Here is a 20,012-nt window from a genome sequence, read left to right as displayed (position 1 = left end):
AGTATCGCAGGTAAGGCACAGAATGCATTAAACTGCACTACAAACACTTTCCAGACACCAACACAAAATATCTTCACTGTGGGCTGAATCAGTGACCATGGTTGATCTTGTAAGGGGTCATGGGTTACCTGCATGAAGAAACTAGGGCTACTGAGTACCTCATACCAATTTGGAGAGTGAAGGAGAAAGAAGAAGAAGAAGAAGAAGAAGAAGAAGAAGAAGAAGAAGAAGAAGAAGAAGAAGAAGAAGAAGAAGAAGAAGAAGAAGAAGAAGAAGAAGAAGAAGAAGAAGAAGAAGAAGAAGAAGAAGAAGAAGAAGAAGAAGAAGAAGAAGAAGAAGAAGAAGAAGAAGAAGAAGAAGAAGAAGAAGAAGAAGAAGAAGAAGAAGAAGAAGAAGAAGAAGAAGAAGAAGAAGAAGAAGAAGAAGAAGAAGAAGAAGAAGAAGAAGAAGAAGAAGAAGAAGAAGAAGAAGAAGAAGAAGAAGAATACAAAACCAATAAAATATATAAATGAATAGAAAATAATAATGATCAAGCAAATACTGAAAATGAGAAAAAAATACCTTAATCCCCAAAATTATTGCTGACTGTACAATCTCAGTCAGTTCTGTGAGTATTGCTTTGACCGTGTTAGTAAAGTTGTTCCGTCGTCGAGAAGTTAGCCCTCGACTCTGTAATGTTGTCAGCATTTCCTCCAGTGGTCCTTCCATCACCAAGAAACCTTTGAGGGCTTCAACAGATGCCTTGTTGACACCAACTGCCAATAGGTACTCCCCCATCTGATCCAATAAATTGCGTTCCCCTTTCCAGTCCTTGAAAAAAGTAAATAATCAGTTGGAAAAACTCAATATATTAATTTGTTTAACTGTCTTCATTTCTTGCAGCAATGTATGCACTTCCTACCTTTAGAAGGGAAATGACTCTTGGATATAGTTCCTCTTCAACTCCAGTATGCCCTAAAATCATCTGCACTAGCTCAATGTGGCCTACTCGAATAAAGATGTTTTGGCTTTGTCCTTCTAACAATTCCTGGATAATATCATAGGCCACTTTCATCACACGTGCACAGGATTCTGAGCCTTCACGCTTAGGAGAGATAATGTCAAAGGCACATTCATATAGCTCTCTTGGATGGATTCCTGATACTTTATAAGCTCTCTGTACCCTGTCTATGCAATACCTACGTAAAGCTTTAATTTCTTTTCTGGCGACATACCTTGCGAATGGGTATCGCAGTTCAAATTGAGCAGTTATGAGTTCTCCTCTTCGAGACATTAAAGAAACGAGAGTATCTTTGTCAAGGTAAAAGGGGCTTTTGGGCAAATAAAAGTTTGTTGGGACCCACATAGCCCCATGCGCTTGAAAGACTTGAGTCACAATGGAATGTACATGTTCTTGGCACCATGAATGCCAGGGGACAAGGCTTGCCTCCTGACTTAGCTCGAATGTTGCTTCAAGCTCTGGTCTGGCTTCCGGTTTGAAAAATTTTGTAAGGATTTCTTGATAGTCTGTTGATCTTGTATTTTCAATTTTTGCTTCTAGCATGGCCATAAACTTCTGTTCCTCTGCAGTAGGTGGTGGGAGCAAGGACGACTTCAGCAATTCAGTTGTGCTTGGACGTTTTGTTGGATCATGGGAAAGTAACCATGAAATTAGTTCTGTCTTCTTGTCATTTCGGTCACCAGGAAAATCAGGTGGTAACTGAATTTCTGGTTTACGTAAATTGGACAAAATCTTCACTCTTTCCATTGCTGTTTTAAGTGGAGGGTATAACATTTCAAAGAATATCACACCAAGACTATAGATGTCAACTTTACGGTTGTAGTTCACCTTACCAATAGACTTGGTAACCTCTGGAGCAATATAGAAGGTTGTTCCAACTTGGCCAGTCAAAGTACTAGTATCTTTGCTGTCTACACAGTCAAGTTCTACAAAACTGTCCAAACCAGTTGTCTTACTCTTCATAGCAGCAGTTGCAAGACCAAAGTCACCAATCTTAACATGGTCTTGTGAGTCTAAAAATATGTTCCCAGGTTTCAAATCTCTATGAATGAGGCTCTGGGAGTGGATGTAGTCCAACCCATTCACCATCTCTCGGAAGAGTCTCCACATTCGATCGTCATCCAGATAGAGGCCTCGATCAATTGCTTGCCTAAAACAAATACATGTCAGCAAAACACTAGAATCCATTCAGTCATAACTGCATTTACAAGTACTAACACAAACATTTCACAAATTTAATCATGAGTTTAAGCCAAAATGAACCTGGATCCTCCAACACAGCTATATCTACACTTACCTTAATGTGCATTTCTCACAAAACTGCATTTGAATATAAAGGAACTGATATTTTCGAGTGGATACCCTTGTTTCTCCTGATGACCCCTGTAGGCCATCAACAACATCAGTACTTTGAGGGTTTTCATTCCCACCCATGTGCATACTGTCTTGGAATACAATGGCATCGGACTCCTCCTCTTTACATTGGAGCATTACCCTGTAACATATACCACAATCATGGTAATTAATATAGCAGTTCACAATCTATAATCTGGAATGCAAATTGGTGAGAATGTCAACCAAGACAAGAGGCAGAGTGCATCCAAATATCTGCATTACATATATCAGGATTCCTATTACCCTACTTTCACTTATGACTTCTTGACTCTCCATATTGTAAACATCAATTCACTGTATAGGCCTGATCATAGATTCAAACTACCCTAAATGCAACCACCACACAGAGGACACAAGACTACATCATACCACAATGCTCTAGACAACACAATATATCTTCCTTGAAGGCTGCAGGTCTTCTGCAACAGACCAGGGGCAACAAATTGACTGACTCCTTCCTCATTAACTCAAAACAAATTATGAAGCCGATGAGAATGATGCTTTAGGCTGTATCATTCTTTCATTAAGTCACAATCTCCATTCCCTCCTATCTTTTGCACTCTCTCTTCCCTGTTCAGGAAACATTCCTTATCTTTTCCTAAATACATCATATGATTGTCTTATAACAAAAACTTGTTTCTTCTACCTATTCATTGCTCCTCCCATCTTAGCAACTTGTGGATGATGGGTCAACTGTTTAGGTCATAGGAAATACAGTATGACTCAGCACCTCCACATACCAAAAGGGCTTTCTCCTTTACTAGGGGATTTACCAAGTCAATACATACACACAACCTACACTCAACATCCATCTTAGCTCAAAAGGCATAATTACACTCACATCCACCACCCTTTCCCCCTTCTCATCTCAGCTCCTCAAGGATGACGGGTCATACCTGCACTTCACCCATTGCCCTGGGTAATAAGCACTGCAGCAAGACACAGTACATCCACAACAAGGCCACTTCATTTAATTACTGATCCCACCTCTCTGTCCCTTCATGCAGAAACATTGAAGATGAGGAGAAATCCCTTCAGGCTGCGTCAAAATATTATTCACACATAACCACTCCCTAACCCCCCCTCATCCCCCACCCACTCCCTACCATGCATCACAGTATCATCTATACACAGCCATTCTCCACTCACCCCAGTCTTCTGCCCTCTCCCTTCCTTTCTCAAAAGACATTCCTCTCTTGTCCAGCATGCCTTTCACTCCATTTATCCATCTAATCCTTGTTCACTCCATCCACCTCTGCCTTCCACACTTCTTAATACATATATACATACATATACCAAAGGCTTTTTCCTCCCTTACACGGGAGGTAGCCAAAAAGAGAAAGGCATAAAACCATTCCCACCCATTTCACCTCATGCATCACAGCATCATCCATATACAACCATTCTCCATTCACCCGTCTTCTGTCCTCTCCCGTCCTTCCTCAACAGACATTCCCTTCTTCCCCAAAGCCCCCTTCACCCCATCCATCCATCTCATCCTAGGATGCCCCCTCATGTTCACTCCCACCACATCAGCCTTCCATACCTTTTACTAGTCTTTCTTCACTCATTCTTTCCATGTGTCCAAACCATCTTAATAATAATAGATTAATAATAATAATAATAATGGATTACCCAAGACTTCGTCCAAGCCAGTCTTCATCCTCATCATCACTTTCCTCGCTGTCATCCGCAGCCATAAAATCCAAGTTATTCAAACTTGTATCAAATGAAAAACTGCAATTTCCTTCCACAGTGTTCATACCTGTAAAACCACAAGTGCAGTCAGTTCTGAAAAGAACTTTGTAAATAAAACCTACATATACTTAAATAATCTCTCCTCATCTACTAGACATTTATATACAAATCAGAATGATACATCTTTACTACTTTTTTCATTTTTTCATCCATTTTTCTTTTTTTTTCTTTTTTACATTTACTTAAATACATTTTCTTTGCTCCTCTGCAACAGAATGTGACTATAGGAGGCAGACTGAGAGGACTGCAGATTCCCTTTTAGTATTGGTCTCACATGGAGAGATCAGTGATGGTTACCTGCTAGTGGTGGTCCTACAAGAGAAAATCATCTCCATATGGCCCATTCTGAAAACCCATCAACCAACCCCCTCACCACCATCTAGGCACATATATCCAGACTCAAGATATCTCTCTATCAACTTCAACTGTACTTCCTCCACTTTTTCACATAAGGAGAGCTGACAAAAGGTGACTGCTCCCCTCCTATTACACTACAACCAATGACAGAAGGCATCTACTACTGGTGGCTCTTTAAAATGAACAGCAAAGAATCATCTCCCTGCTGCTCATTTTCAAATCCCATCAACCCCATCACTTTCATCTGCAGGTACATACAAGATGATGATGATGATGATGATGATGATAATAATAATAATAATAATAATAATAATAATAATAATAATAATAATAATAATAATAATAATAATAATAAAAAAAAAAAAAAAAAAAAAAAAAAACATAAATTGGGAGAAGAAATAAAAAAAAGTAGAAAATGAGAAGGACCTGGGAGTCATTATTATGAATAATATGTCCCCTGAGAAACATATAAACAAAATTTTTGGAGACACTTAAGAACAATCAAAGTGGCATTTATATACCTGGATGAAGAAATGGTGAAGAAAATACTAGTCACTTTGATAAGACCAAGATTGGAATATGCAGCGACGACGTGGTCACCAAGTACAAAAAAAATGTATAACAAAACTTGAAAGAATACAAAGAGCAATTACAAAATTGGCACCAACACTCTCAGAACTATCATATGAAGAGAGACTAGCAAAACTTGAGCTACAGACATTAGAGCAAAGAAGAGAGAGAGGAGACTTGATAAATATTTATAGAATCATGAAAGGTATAGAAACTATTGATAGAAAGGATCTAATAAAATGGGTTAGTAGAAATACAAGAGGACACCGAAAGAAAATAAAGAAAGACATCTATAGAAGAGATCTGAAAAAGAACACCTTTCCCCACAGAGTAATAGACATTTGGAACAAGTTAGATGAGAAAGTGGTGAGTGTAAAAACAATACACTAAGTTAAAAACAGTCAAGATAAAATGAGATATGAAGACGAGACACCACAAGCATAGCTCCCCTTCCCGTAAAATACGACTAGGTAAATACACACACCAAAGGCTTTTCCCCCTTACAATAGATAAACTGCACACCTTGTGACTCCCTCTTTGAACCATCCCCATTCCTCCTCCACTCCTAGTTCTACATTCTATCCTTCACTCCATCCCACTCCTCTCTCAGCTTCTTCTTGTACTCCTCCTTTACTTTCTCGTTTAAGCAGTTTACTTTAAGAACCTCCCTACCTTCTGTCCTTTTCCTCTTTCTTCATCTATCCTCCACTCTCAATTTACCTAGTCCTATCCCCGTCCCATTTTTGTTGCCTTTTACGACTCAAGCAAAAAGACTTGGTGGCAGTATTCTTTTCCCTCACCACATGGTTCAGTGAAATGACACAATTAAAATTCAGAGAAGTGGTACAGGATAGTAACAAGAGTTGGGGGACAGCATAACAGAGGGACAGTCGCAGTATAAAAGTATCATCATTTCTCTATGAATAGAGATTCCCTATACCACAGGTAACATGACGTGTGGCTCTGATTCATAGAGGCACCCCATATAGACCCTAAAGAATCAGCTACATGCTACTGAGCAGCTTTTAACCACACAATAACATGCAGCCAATACCCCAGACAGGTATAAATATGTGGAATAGCTTAGAAGGTGATACACCCCAAGCTCAAACAATACATAAGTTCAAATCTAAATATACATACATACATACATATACCAAGGCTTTTTTCCCCCTTACAAGGGAGGTAGCCAAAAAGGACAAGGCATAAAATCATTCCCACCCATTCCATCCCCGAAAACACTCCACACCCCTCCACCCTCCCTCCCATCTTAGCACCTCCTAGATGACGGGTCATCCCTGCACCCTGTCCACTGCCCTGGGTCAGAAGCAGTGTCGTAGGACACAGCACATCCACAGCAAGGCCGCTTCATTAAATCGGCGACCCCCCCTCTCCGTCCCCCCATATAAAGGAGAGGACGGGGAGAAATCCCTTCGGGCTGTGTCAAAATTTTTGCTCGCACACACTACCTCACCCCCCATTCCACCTCATGCATCACAACATTTTCCATATACAAACATTCTCCATTCACCCCTGTCTTCTGTCCTCTCCCGTCTTCCTGCATCCTGTCCAATGCCCTGGGTCAGAAGCAGTATCGCAAGACACAGCAAGCCTGCTTCATAAATGCGGCGACGCCCCCTCTCTGTCCCTTCATGCAGAAAAGAAAACGGGGAGAAATCCCTTCGGGCTGCGTCAATTTTTTTCTCATACATACTTCCTCACCCACCCATCCCCCACCCACTCCCCCTCATGCATCACAGCATCATCCATACACAACCCTTCTCCATTCACCCCTATCTTCTGTCCTCTCCAGTCCTTCCTCAACAGACATTCCCCTCTTCCCCAAAGCCCCCTTCACCCCATCCATCCATCTCATCCTAGGACGTCCCCTCATGTTCACTCCCTCCCTCCACAAATCTAGATATGATAATTGGAAATCAAAGATACAAATTAACTTGGAACCATACATGAATTTGAATCTAGGTATCTTAGAAAATTAGAGATTAGGAGACTGGACCCAATGAGCATTACTCCTTTCCTGTATACATTTGGGTAAATACACCCTGCCCACCCCCACATCCCCTGCCCCTAACTTCCTTGCATAATAGTATCATCTATACACATTCACTTTCCACTTGTACCTATCTCCTGCCTACCCCCTTCCTTGCTCAACACTTTCCCCTCTTGCTCAACTTCCCCTTCACCCCATCCATCCATCTCATTCTCAGTTGTCCCCTCAAGTTCACTCCCTCCATCTCTGCCTTCCATATTTCTTTCACTAATCTTTCATCATCCATATTTTCTGTGTCCAAACCATTCCAATAATCTTTCATGAATCCTATCTCCCACCTCCTTTTCCACTCCCGCTCTCCTCCTCATTTCTCACTCTAACCTAGTAATCCCTAACATACTTCTCAGACATTTCATCTCAAACATATTTAAACTTTTCCTCTCTACCTTTCTTAAATTCCAAGTCACTACCCCATACAATGCCATCAGCACAATACCTTCAAACAATCTCCTCTTTGTTTCCATTCCCAGATGCATATTTTGTATCCATCCATATACCAAGGCCTTTTCCCCCTTCCAAGGGAGGTAGCCAAAAAGGGAAAGGCATAAAAACACTCCCACCCATTTCATCCCTAAATACACTCCACACCCCTCCCACCCTTCCTCTCATCTGAGCACCTCCTGGATGACGGGTCATATTTTGTATAACACTTTTTAATCCCCCAAGGCATTTACTTGCTTCTCTCAATCTACAATTTACCTCCACCTCCATTCCTCCCTTTCCTATCACATGCAACCCCAAACACCTAAAGCTATCCACTTCCTCCAGCCTCTCTCCTTATAAACTTACATCCAACTCACTGCCATCCTCTACCTTTGTACATCTTGTCACTATGCTTTTACCCATATTTACCTTCAACTTTCTCCTATTGCATAGCTTCCAAATCTCTGTCACTAACTCCCCTAAACTCCTCTGACCTTGCAACAAGTGCAATATCATCAGCAAACAACTGGTTCACCTCCCACTTTTCTCAATTTTCTTTAACCATCTCCAGTCCCTTGCCCATTACCATTGCCTTACCTCTTGCACCACCCCATCCATGTGCATATTGAACAGCCATGGCAACATGACACATCCCTGACACATACCCACCTTTACCTCAAAACACCCACTCTCTCCATTTCCCAATCCCATATATCTGCAAATCCTCCCATAGTGCCTTCCTGTCTACCTTGTCATAAACCTTTTCTAAATCCATAAAAGCCCAAAAAACATCCTTAGCTTTTCCTAAAACTTTCTTATATATCTACCTTACCACAAAAATTTGATCTATGCAATGCCTACCTTTCCTAAACCCACACTGTTCCTCACCAATTACTTCCTGTTTCTCTCCTCATACTTGTAATTAAAACCCTCCCATAAGCCTTCCCAACTACACTCAACAAGCTGATTCCTATGAAACTACTCCACTCACATCCCTTTCCCTTGTGAAGTGGAATTATAGAAGCACTTCTCCAGTCCTCTGGCACTCTACTCTCCTTTAGACACATATTAAATAATCTCGCTAGCCATTCCACTATTACTGTGCCTCCCTTCTTTAGACACTCCGCATGACGTTCATCTAGACCAGGTGCCTTAATCTGTTCTCATCATTTTCAGAGCTACCTATACCTCATCTATTCTTATTTCTCCTTCATTTTCCTCTCCATCACCATCATTTTCTTAGCACCTCCCAATGCTACCCCCAATCTCTTTCTATCCTCCTCCACATTGAATAGCTCTCCAAAATAATCTGCCTACCTTCCCCTTATCACCTCCTCTTCTGCTAAGATCTGTGCATCTATGCCTTTTACCTTTTCTTCTATAATTGACTCACTTCCCCTTCCTCTCTTTATTTCTTTTCAAAACATCTTTTTATTGGTTTAAAATTTCTCTCTCTCTCTCTCACACACACACACACACATATATATATATTTGACGCAGCCCGAAGGGATTTCTCCCCGTCTTCTCCTTTTCTGCATGTGGGGGATGGAGAGGGGGGGGCGCCGATTTAATGAAGCGGCCTTGCAGTGGATGTGCTGTGTCTTGCATCACTGCTTCTGACCCAGGGCAGTGGAGAAGATGCAGGGATGATCCGTCATCCAGGAGGTGCCAAGATAGGAGGGAGGGTGGAGGGGAGTGGAGTGTATTGGGGATGGAATTGTTTTTTTGTTACCTCCTTTGTAGGGGGGAAAAAGTCCTTGGTATATGTATGTATGTATGTATGTATATGTGTGTGTGTGTGTGTGTGTGTATATATATATATATATAATACACAGGAATACCTCACTATACAACAGAGTGCTATAAAGTAGGTAAAACAAATGTTGGGTGTATGAGAAAGCCCAAGGCAAAAATTGAGGAGGGGGTTGACAGGGTCCATGAACACAACCCCCCTATTTACATGTAAAACCCACTTCAATATACGAATTTTCACGTTGCGACCAGTAATCTGGGAACACAACTTTGTTGTATAGGGAGGTATTCCTATATATATATACATATATGTACACATATTTATACATACATATACAAATGGCTTTATCCCCCTTACAAGGGAGGTAGCCAAGAAAAAAAGGCATAAATCCACTCCCACCCATTCCATCCCCACATACTCTACTCTCATTCACCATTCCTCCCTCCCTCTTATCTTGGCTCCTGGATGATGGGTCATCCCTGCATTTTGTCCGCTGCCTTGGGTCAGAAGCAATGTAGCAAGACACAGTACATCCATAGCAAGACCACCCCCTCTCTGTCCCCTCATCCAGAAAAGAGAGGATGAGGAGAAATCCCTTCGGGCTGCATCAAAATATAATTCACACTTATTCCCTCACCCCCCATCCCCCACCCACTCCTTTCCATGCATCACAGCATCATCCATACGCAACCATTCTCCATTCACACCCATCTTCTGTCTTCCCCCCTCCCTCCCCAACAGACACTCCCTTCCCTTCCAATGCCTCCTTTACCCCATCCATCCATCCATCTCACCCCTGTTTGCCCCCTCATGTTCACTCCTTCCACATCTCTTATACCAATCTTTCTTCACTCATTCTGTCCATGTGTCCAAACCATCCCAACATTCTTTCACCAAACCAATCTCCCAACCTCCCTCCACCCCTGCTCTCCTCCTCACCTCCTCATTTCTAACTCCATCCTACCTAGCAACCCCATTTAGGCACCTCATCTCAGTCAAATTCCTCTCTTATGTTCCATGTTTCTGCCCCATACAGTGTTGGCACAATTACTCCTTCATACAATCTCCTCTTTGCATCCATTCCCAAGTGTCTATTTCTCATTATACTTTTTAATCCACCAAGGCATTTACTCGCTTCTTTCAATCTACATTCTACCTCCCCCTCCACTCCTCCCTGTCCCATCACATTTGCACCCAAGTATCTAAAACTATCCACTTTCTCCAGCCTCTCTCCCTTAATACTCACTTCCAATTTTCTGCCATCCTCTCCCTTTCTACATCTCATCACCTTACTTCTACCCACATTCATTCTCAACTTCCTTCTTTTGCACACCTTTCCTTAATCCCTCCTCTGATCCTGCTACAAGTGCAGTGTTGTCAGCAAACAACACCTGGCTTATCTCCTATTTTTTCTCCATTTTCTTTAACCATCTCCAATCCCTGACCCATTACCCTTGCCATCCCTGACAAAGTCCCACCTTTACCTCAAACCACTCAGTCTCTCTATTTCTAATTCTAACACAGGCTATACTACTCTTGTAAAAACTCTTAACTTCACTTAATAGCTTTCCTCCTATCCCATATATCTGCAATACCTCACACAGTGTCTTCCTGTCTACCATGTCATAAGCCTTTTCCAAATCCATAAAGGCCCAAAAAACATCCTTAGCTTTTCCTAAAGATGTCTCACATATCTACCTTAACACAAAAATATGATCCATGCAACCCCTACCTGTCCTAAACCCACACTGTTCCTCACCAGTTACTACCTCTGTTCTGCTCCTACTCCTCTCAATTAAAAACCCTCACATAAGGCTTCCCAACTACACTCAACAAACTGATCTCTCTGAAACTACTACAATCACACTTGTCCCCTTTTCCCTTGTAAAGCAGAGGTATATAGGCACTCCTCCAATCTTCCAGCACTCTACCCTCTTTCAGACATATCTTAGATACACATTAACAATTCCCAATTATTACCAGTAGCAAAACTTGAGTTTTCCTTTTCCATTAAAGCTGCACTGGTGGTTTCACTCTCAGCTTGGATCATTGAATAACTGTCCTCATCTTCCTCAGAAGACTTTGGGATGGATAAAGTTGCTTCATCAGCATCCTGATAAGAAAAAAAAAAGTAAATCTTTGTGTGACCATGTAAATAATACAGTTAAAATATCAATGAAATTAACTTATGTTTTCCAAACTGTCAATACAATAATTACACTGAGGGGAAAAAAAAAAAAAAAAAAAAAAAAAAAAAAATTGTGAACATAGAATAGAAAACATGAACTATGCTAATAGAATGTATTAAATGCAGTATTGAAGTGCCTTTAAAATTACCCCCACCCCCCACCCCCCACTGATGTTCTCAAGTTGAAGTGATAAAAATATTAATAACAATGCTAAAAAATGACCTAACCAGCAAAGCAACATCTGAATAGATAAACACCATATGAGGACGGAGCCTTTATTTGTACGACGTTTCGCTTATTACAGCTTTTTCAAGTACAAGTTGAGATACAAATGCTTGAGATTAAATAAGGGGAAAGGAGGGAACGGGGAGAGAAAAAGGGGGGGGAAGGAAGAGGAGGAGGAGGAGGAGGAGGGTGGGGGGATTGGACACTGGGAAAGGATGAGAATGCTGGCCCAAACGTCCGTGAGCGAAATGTCCACAAAGGGTGGTTTAAATATTTAATATTTTGCTGGCCATGGGTATTAGGGGAATAATGTGAGGAGATATGTTAAACATGCCCCTGTTTTGTTCAATAGTGTTCGTTCCTTGAATGATTGCTGCTTTTAAACACTTCCTGCGGATTTTGTCTGGTTCCTGCATCAGCAGCTCTGCATTCTTCCAGTCCATAAGATGGTTTTCCTTGTTTCTATGTGTCACACATGCATTGGTGGTGACATCATGCCTGACGTCGTAACGCTGTTCACGTATTCGTGTATTCAGGTCGCGTGACGTTTCTCCGATGTAAACTTTATCACATCGTATTCCGTGTTCAGGATGTGATAAAGTTTACATCGGAGAAACGTCACGCGACCTGAATACACGAATACGTGAACACCGTTACGACGTCAGGCATGATGTCACCACCAATGCATGTGTGACACATAGAAACAAGGAAAACCATCTTATGGACTGGAAGAATGCAGAGCTGCTGATGCGGGAACCAGACAAAATCCGCAGGAAGTGTTTAGAAGCAGCAATCATTCAAGGAACGAACACTATTGAACAAAACAGGGGCATGTTTAACATATCTCCTCACATTATTCCCCTAATACCCATGGCCAGCAAAATATTAAATATTTAAACCACCCTTTGTGGACATTTCGCTCACGGACGTTTGGGCCAGCATTCTCATCCTTTCCCAGTGTCCAATCCCCCCACCCTCCTCCTCCTCCTCCTCCTCTTCCTTCCCCCCCCTTTTTCTCTCCCCGTTCCCTCCTTTCCCCTTATTTAATCTCAAGCATTTGTATCTCAACTTGTACTTGAAAAAGCTGTAATAAGCGAAACGTCGTACAAATAAAGGCTCCGTCCTCATATGGTGTTTATCTAGTCAATCTTGTCGGCAGACTGCCACTAAATTAAGCAACATCTGAATACATTGTATAACAATGATATGTTATAGAAATAGTAAAAACTACATTCTTGACACAAACATTTAGAGAAGGCAGTTAAATCTAATTATACTTAAGCATTCGACCACAAGTACCTGGGTAAGTGTCTCCATCCATGAAGTATAATATCGCACAACATTTTCGTGGTTCAGAGAGGATAGTAACTTGACTTCTCTGGTTATTTTTCTGCGTACTGACTCACTTTGCTGGTACATTGGAATTCTCTTCAAGGCATATATGCGATCATCAACTTTGTTGCGAACCTGCATTGAGTGCAAGAATAAATGTGCATGTCATACCTTGAGTCAGCCATCCCCTTGTAAAGGTGATAGGGTCACTGGTATTAACAAATATAAAGATTGGAGAATCAAGTAAAGAGGAGATCTGAATGATCTGAATATGGGGACTGAATCTGAATGATTCGGTTTAATGTCACAAACTCCTCCCATCAGGAGGCTAGGATGGTGCCCTTTACAGAGAACTTTGTAGAATGGAATTTAATGAACCATGCCCTTGGTCCAACTTGCTGGCAGCAGGGTTTGAACTGTCATCACCTTGACCTCCACCACAAATAATGATGTTCGAAACCACTTGGCCAACGAGCTTCCAAAGACTGAATTAAAATTATGAATATTACCTTGAAGACATGTCCGAAACCTCCTCGTCCTAACCATTCTAGTACATCATACTCCATGTTCAATCTTGAGTAGCCTTTCATGTTAGGAGGAAGATACAGGGGAACTTGAGATGCAGACTCTACCTGTCCTTCTTCAAGCTGCCTGGGGTCAACTTCTACTTCTGATTCCTTTTCTTCTTTATAAGACTATATTCCAGAATAGTAGCATAATTGTTAATCAGTATAGAAACTTTATTTGTTTTTGCAATCCACCATAGTAACTTTAAAGCATGTTAAACCTTTACTACTCATGATGATGAATTCATACCCTTTATGAATTTCATCCTGGCTAACTCCAAAATATTTTTTTTTTCAGCTTAAAGGAACTCCAGGTAAACAAAATTAAGACTTGTATCTCATAACTCTCCAAAGTCTTTCATTACTTAATACATCACGATGAGATCGTCTTACGATGGCTCTTTCGAAACCTAATGCCATCGTAAGTCGACGTTTACCTGTACATATGCAGACACTAAACTATGCATCACCAGCCTGGCTCCCCACAATAAGAGAAAAATAAATGAATAAATAAATGAATATGAATACCATAAAAAAAAAAAAATAATAAATAAATAAATAAATAAATAAATAAATAAATCTGAATAACGACAGGCTGTAAATAGGATGATTGCACATTTTGACTTGTACCCTCCTCTTCAAAGGGGAAAAGGACTTTTGATATGTATACATGTATGGATGTATGTCTGGAGGTACAGTTCTGAAGGGCTGACACTCAGTTTCTACCCAGAATCCCTCTCTACCAACTTCAATTGTTTGTCTTGCACCTTTTCACATATGGAGAACCAGTGACATGGAAACAGTCCAACACCAGTACAACACAGAAAACAGTCCAAAGTTTTTTCCTGCAGAGATCTGTGGGAGGGCCAAGGGACTGTTCCTAGTTGCTGTGGGGCTTAAGGTTTTTCACTTAGTGAAACTTGAGGTAACAATTATTTCATATCAGGGATGCATCATGTCGCCACGGCTGTTCAATGTGTACATGGATGGGGTGGTGCAAGAGGTAAAGGCAAGGGTAATGGGCAGGGGACTGGAGATGGTTATAGAAAATGGAGAGAAGTGGGAGAAGAGCCAGTCTTTGTTTGCTGACAACACTGGGCTCATGGCAGGGTTAGAGGGGGGATTAAGGGAGTTAGTAATGGAGTTTGGTTAGGTGTGCAACAGGAGAAAGTTGAAGGTAAATGTGGGTAAAAGCAAGGTGATGAGATGTACAAGGGAAGAGGATGGCAGTGAGTTGGAAGCAAGTCTTAAAGGAGAGAGGAAGTGGATAGCTTTAGATATTTGGGGTCACATATGGCAGAAAAGTGAGGAGTGGAGGTGGAGGTAAACTGTACATTGAGAGAAGCAAGTAAATGCCTTGGGGGATTAAAAAGTGTCATGAGAAATAGGCATCTGGGAATGGATGCAAAGAGGCGAATGTGTGAAGGGGTGATTGTACCAACAGTTTTGTATGAGGCAGAGACATGGAATTTAAAAGAGGCAGAGAGAAAACGTTTGAATGTGTTTGAGATGAATGTCTGAGAACTATGGAAAGGGTTACAAGGTTGGATTGAGTGGGAAATGAGGAGATGAGGAGGAGAGCGGGAGTGGAAAAGGAGATGGCAGATAGGGCTGATGAAAGAGCATTGGGATGGTTTGGACACATCAATAGAATGAGTGAAGAAACATTAGTAACAGAAGTGTGGAAGGCAGAGGTGGAGGGAGTGAACTTCAGGGGACAACCAAGGATGAGATGGATGGATGGGGCAAAGGGGATGTTGAGAAAGAGGGGAATGTCTATTGAACCAAGAGGGGAAAAGGCAGGAGATAGGGATGAGTGGAATGTGGCTGTGTATAGATGATACTGTTATGCAAGGAAGGGAGGGATGGGGAATGGGAGGGTACAGGGTGCTCATGTGTGAATGATATTTTGACACAGCCCACAGGGATATCTCCTTGTTTTCTCTTCTTCTACATGAGGGGACAGAGAGGGGGGTTGCCAATTAAGTGATGCAGCCATGCTGTGTCTTGCTACATTGCTTCTGTTCCAGGGCAGTGGGTGGGATTAAGGGATGACCTACGAGTATCATCAAGGAGGAGAAGAAAGGGTGGTGGAGGGGAGTAGAATGGGTGGAAGTAGGTATGTGCCTTTGACTTGGCTAATTCCCTTATACATAAATGCATACATATACCAAGGCTTTTTCCCCCTTACAAGGGAGGTAGCCAAAAAGAAAAGGCATAAAACCATTCCCACCCATTCCATCCCTAAATACATTCTGCTCCCCTCCACCCTCCCTCTTATCTTAGCACCTCATGGATGACGGGTCATCCCTGCACCTTGTCCACTGCCCTGGGTCAGAGGCAGTGTCGCAAGACACAGCATATCCACAGCAAGGACGCTTCATTAAAATGGCGACCCTCCCTCTCTGTCCCCCCATGCAGAAAAGGAGATGGGGAGAAATCCCTTCGGGCTGCTTCAAATTTTCTCACACATACTACCTCACCCCCAATCCACCTCATGCATCACAACATCATCCATATACAACCATTCTCCATTCACTCCTGTCACCTCCCTTGTAAGGTGGATAAAGCTCTTGGTATATAGATAGATATATGTGGATGGATGGGGTGAAGGGGGCTTTGGGGAAGAGGGGAATGTCTGTTGAGGAAGGAAGGGAGAGGACGGAAGACAGAGGTGAGTGGAGAATGGTTGTATATGGATGATGTTGTGACGACATGAGGAGGAATAGGCGGGGGGGTGGGTGGGAGTGTTTTTATGCCTTTCCTTTTGTGGCTACCTCCCTTGGAAGGGGGAAAAAGCCTTGGTATATGTATGTATGTATGTATGTATGTATGTATGCACATACTTGTATATCAAAAGGCTTTCTCTTCCTTAAACCCTATACCCATCAAAATATGTTACATTAATAAACATATACAAAAGCAGTACCCATACATTATCTACACTTCAAACTTAACCCCTTGAATATGATGATGCCTATGTAGGCATCATGAGGTGCAAGTGAGTATATGAGGATGCCAATGTTGACTTCCTGATTATATTTATTTTGTAGTTGTAGCTGAGTGACCCTCTTATTCTGTGAACAGGTTTGATCACTTTTTCAGTGGTTACAAACATTCTGGGTGAAAGAGAATGAGTATAATAAATGTAACTTTATATTTCATAATGCACATATTGTGATGCATGATCATATGTCAGGCAGCTAATGTGCACATGAATATTTGACTTATACTGAAGAGGTTAAAGTTGAAGGAGGCAGGAAGGAGGGGATGAATGTGACTGAGTTTTAGTTTTCAAGAAGTATGATGAGAGAAAGGAGGATGGATAGTAAGAAATGTGGAAGAGTGGTAGAGAGCTGGGGTGGAAAGAAAGCTGGCAGATAGGGTTGATCAAAGAATGTTTAAATGGTTTGGTTATATTGAAATAATGATTAAAAAAGGCTTACAAGTGGGGTGTGGAAAGTGGATGAAAATACCTTAAGGGAAAGACCAAGAATGGGGTGGATGGAAAGGGTGAAGGGGGCATTGGATGCAAGAAGAATGTCTGCCAAGCAAGGAAGAGCGAGTACAAAAGACATGATTGAATAGAGGGGTTGTAAATGGACAAGAAAATGATGCAATCCAAAGGGTTTTCTTCTTGTCTGCTCTGAATATTCTAAAGTGGATGAGGGGGAGGGAGGCTTTATGTAATGAATTGGTTCCAGCTCTGGCTGTCAGGGCCTGCTGTGGAGGTGCTGTGTCTTGCTGCATTGCCCCTGACCCAAGCAGTGTGGTGGAGCACAAAGATAATCCTTCATATATGAGCAGCTATGATGGAAGGGACAAATAATGGATTTTTGGATGGGTGTATGCTTTGACTTAGTCATCCCCTTTAAAAAGGAGGAAACAGTCTTTTGCTACAAGCAAATATATATATTTGGAAACCTTTGCACAACCACAATCAGCTGTGTAAAACAAAAATACCCCCTCCCCACCTGAACATACTACTCTAGAAGACAACAGTCAAAGTAATAGTGGTAATACTAGTAGTAGTTACCATTTGTGTCACAGAAAGAGATGGGTCACATTGGTCCCTCTGTTTTCCAGCCTGTAGGAAAGAGTGAGTGAGGAGCTTTTCTGCAGTCCAGCGCTCTTGTTCATTCACCTCTAAACAGTTCTGTAGAAATGACCGCAGCTCTGTGCTTAGAGATGGTGGAAGTGTTGGCACAACCTGGAAAATTTTGCAGTAGTCTAGATGCCACAGACAAGGTTTAAGATATCTGTTAAGACTCATTTTCCTCCACTTTTTCATATTGACGTTCTTCCTCATGCAAGCCAATGACACAGAAGGAGACCCACACTAATACTATAAGGAAAAGCTCTTAGGCAGTCCAAAAACCACTGTAGGCTGTGGGTTTCCTGTCTGTGAAACTTAGACCAGTTACTGTTATTCATAGAGACTAATATTCAGTTACCTGTGTAATATGTTTCCCTTGGTACAGGGACAAGAGCACCAAGCCTAGACGATATATGTCCCCTTTCTTTCCACCACGCCCTGGGGATGAAGGGTATAAACTGGGAGGATCTTGGCCTTTGAACTCCATCACTGCTTCAATTAAACGTCTTTCCACACCATAATCTGCTAGACGAACTTTTCTCGTTATGTTATCTAAATAGATGGACGAGTCTCTTAAATATCTGTGTACAACATTATTTTGGTGAAGGTATGCCAAAGCTGTTAATGTTCCTTTTGCTATGTGTTCTAAAAGTGATTCACTAACATTAACTTTCAGATCCAGTACATAGTTCATGGAGACTCCTTGTACATATTCTTGAAGAACACTTACACTTATATGATCAGTGTGTTTATTTATTCTTAGCCCTAAATAATTCACTAAATTTTCATGAGAAAGTCTTAATAATGAGCTCATTTCCTTTTCTAGAGTACAAAATTTGTTCATGAGGTCCTCCATGTGTGAATTCTGTCCAATTTTCTTATGATTTCCTTTCCTTCCTGTTTTCAGAGCAAAGACACACCACTGAAACACAACACTTCTTTCTGAAGCCCCTTTTTCTTGAGCTGCGAAAACTTGGCACCCTTGATTTGGCCGTTCACCCAGACACTCTTGAAGTGTCACAGTCCGTTCTTGCTTACCACTAAACTTTATGGTGGCATGATGAATAGTATCCCCTGAGCTACTTTCTGAGCTGCATTCTGATATTGTTCTTCCCTTCAGCCTGGAAATAATAACAAAATATCTTCAGCATTTAAAACAGAGGTTCAAAATCAAAGATTCTTTATAGGGAATGACCTGCAAAAATTATATGGAAAGTTGTCCATATATATTAGGCATCCAAACTTTCAGTAGATGTATCACACTTTGAACAAAATGTTATTCTTACTTTTTAACCTCCACTTGATCACTAAACTGGACAGGCCTGAACCGGTGTTCTTTCCTTCTTCTGTTTTCCTCTTTCAGCTCTTCCTGTTTTTTGGCAACTTCTTTCTGCATAATACTCCTCTGTTTCTCATGTTGTCTCTCCATCTCACGTTGAGTTTCTTCTTGTGCTTTGTGGTGAGCCTCCTCTCTTGCAGCATGGCCTGCAACCATTTCAGCATAGATGCTTTCGTTGTATGGGCGAGCATGTTCACTTAAGAAATTCTGAAATTGTAAGTATCTATTAGTGCTAAGACCATCCAATGCTAATTTTCCATTGAAATTCAGTTTGCTTACAGGAAGTGTAGATACAGAAAAGATTCCAGATAACCCAAATAATTGTATAAACATGCCAAAGAACCTTTTCTCTTTTATGGGGATGGGGGTTGTCTAAATCAAAACATACACTCACCCTAAATCATCTTGTGTTCTCAAAATCTATTTGACTCCTATCAAATCAACTGTCTTTTATTTCCCCAAAATTTCATACTTTACAGTTCCTGTATTCATACCTGAGTATACTGACAAAGCTCAAGCATAACAACCATTTTGTTACTGGCAAACTCGGTGGAAATTTCTTCTAACGCCTTATGCAATTCCTGAACTTCACCATCAGCTAAGCCTTCATATGACTTCACAGTCACTTCTGCTGGCCTGAAATTACATTTAAAAATATATAAAGCGCAATCCTACTTAAGATCATATGTATATGCCCCATTTGGGTAATGTCAGTGTAAGTTTTATGGAGCCAATACTTCAGGAGGATAGGGAGGATAGGGAAGGAAAAGTAGTTGCAGTGGGAAGCACTAAGATGGTGACAGTGGTGGGTGAGGAAAATGGAGGAGAGGTGAGGAAGGGTGAGGTGGGGGCAGTTGTTGGAATGATGAGAGCGAGTGAGGCAGCTGGGTTGGATGGGTGTCATGCAGAGTGTCTAAAGGGGAGGGGTGCAGTGATGG

The 20,012-nt window shown here is 41.4% G+C and overlaps 1 protein-coding gene across 2 annotated transcripts in view; it reads right to left on the bottom strand.

Moving 5' to 3' along the window:
- Gcn2 (eukaryotic translation initiation factor 2 alpha kinase Gcn2) overlaps positions 1 to 20,012 on the bottom strand; it is a 55,866-nt gene that overhangs the window by 23,255 nt on the left and 12,599 nt on the right. For both annotated transcript variants that reach the window (XM_076208574.1, XM_076208575.1), the window contains exons 4-14: positions 19,569 to 19,710; positions 19,022 to 19,281; positions 18,094 to 18,856; positions 17,676 to 17,849; positions 13,583 to 13,768; positions 13,041 to 13,208; positions 11,308 to 11,440; positions 4,031 to 4,160; positions 2,298 to 2,495; positions 902 to 2,150; positions 562 to 810 (exon numbers count right to left, since the gene is read on the bottom strand). In XM_076208574.1, coding sequence (XP_076064689.1) covers positions 562 to 810; positions 902 to 2,150; positions 2,298 to 2,495; positions 4,031 to 4,160; positions 11,308 to 11,440; positions 13,041 to 13,208; positions 13,583 to 13,768; positions 17,676 to 17,849; positions 18,094 to 18,856; positions 19,022 to 19,281; positions 19,569 to 19,710 — 3,652 coding nt within the window. The remainder of the gene's footprint in view (positions 1 to 561; positions 811 to 901; positions 2,151 to 2,297; positions 2,496 to 4,030; positions 4,161 to 11,307; positions 11,441 to 13,040; positions 13,209 to 13,582; positions 13,769 to 17,675; positions 17,850 to 18,093; positions 18,857 to 19,021; positions 19,282 to 19,568; positions 19,711 to 20,012) is intronic.

This window comes from Oratosquilla oratoria, chromosome 25 (genome assembly GCF_046742065.1).
Source record: "Oratosquilla oratoria isolate Oo_2021 chromosome 25, ASM4674206v1, whole genome shotgun sequence".
Lineage (NCBI taxonomy): Eukaryota > Metazoa > Arthropoda > Malacostraca > Stomatopoda > Squillidae > Oratosquilla > Oratosquilla oratoria.
Note: the sequence above shows the minus strand (reverse complement) of the source record. Positions and strands in the feature narration are given on the sequence as shown.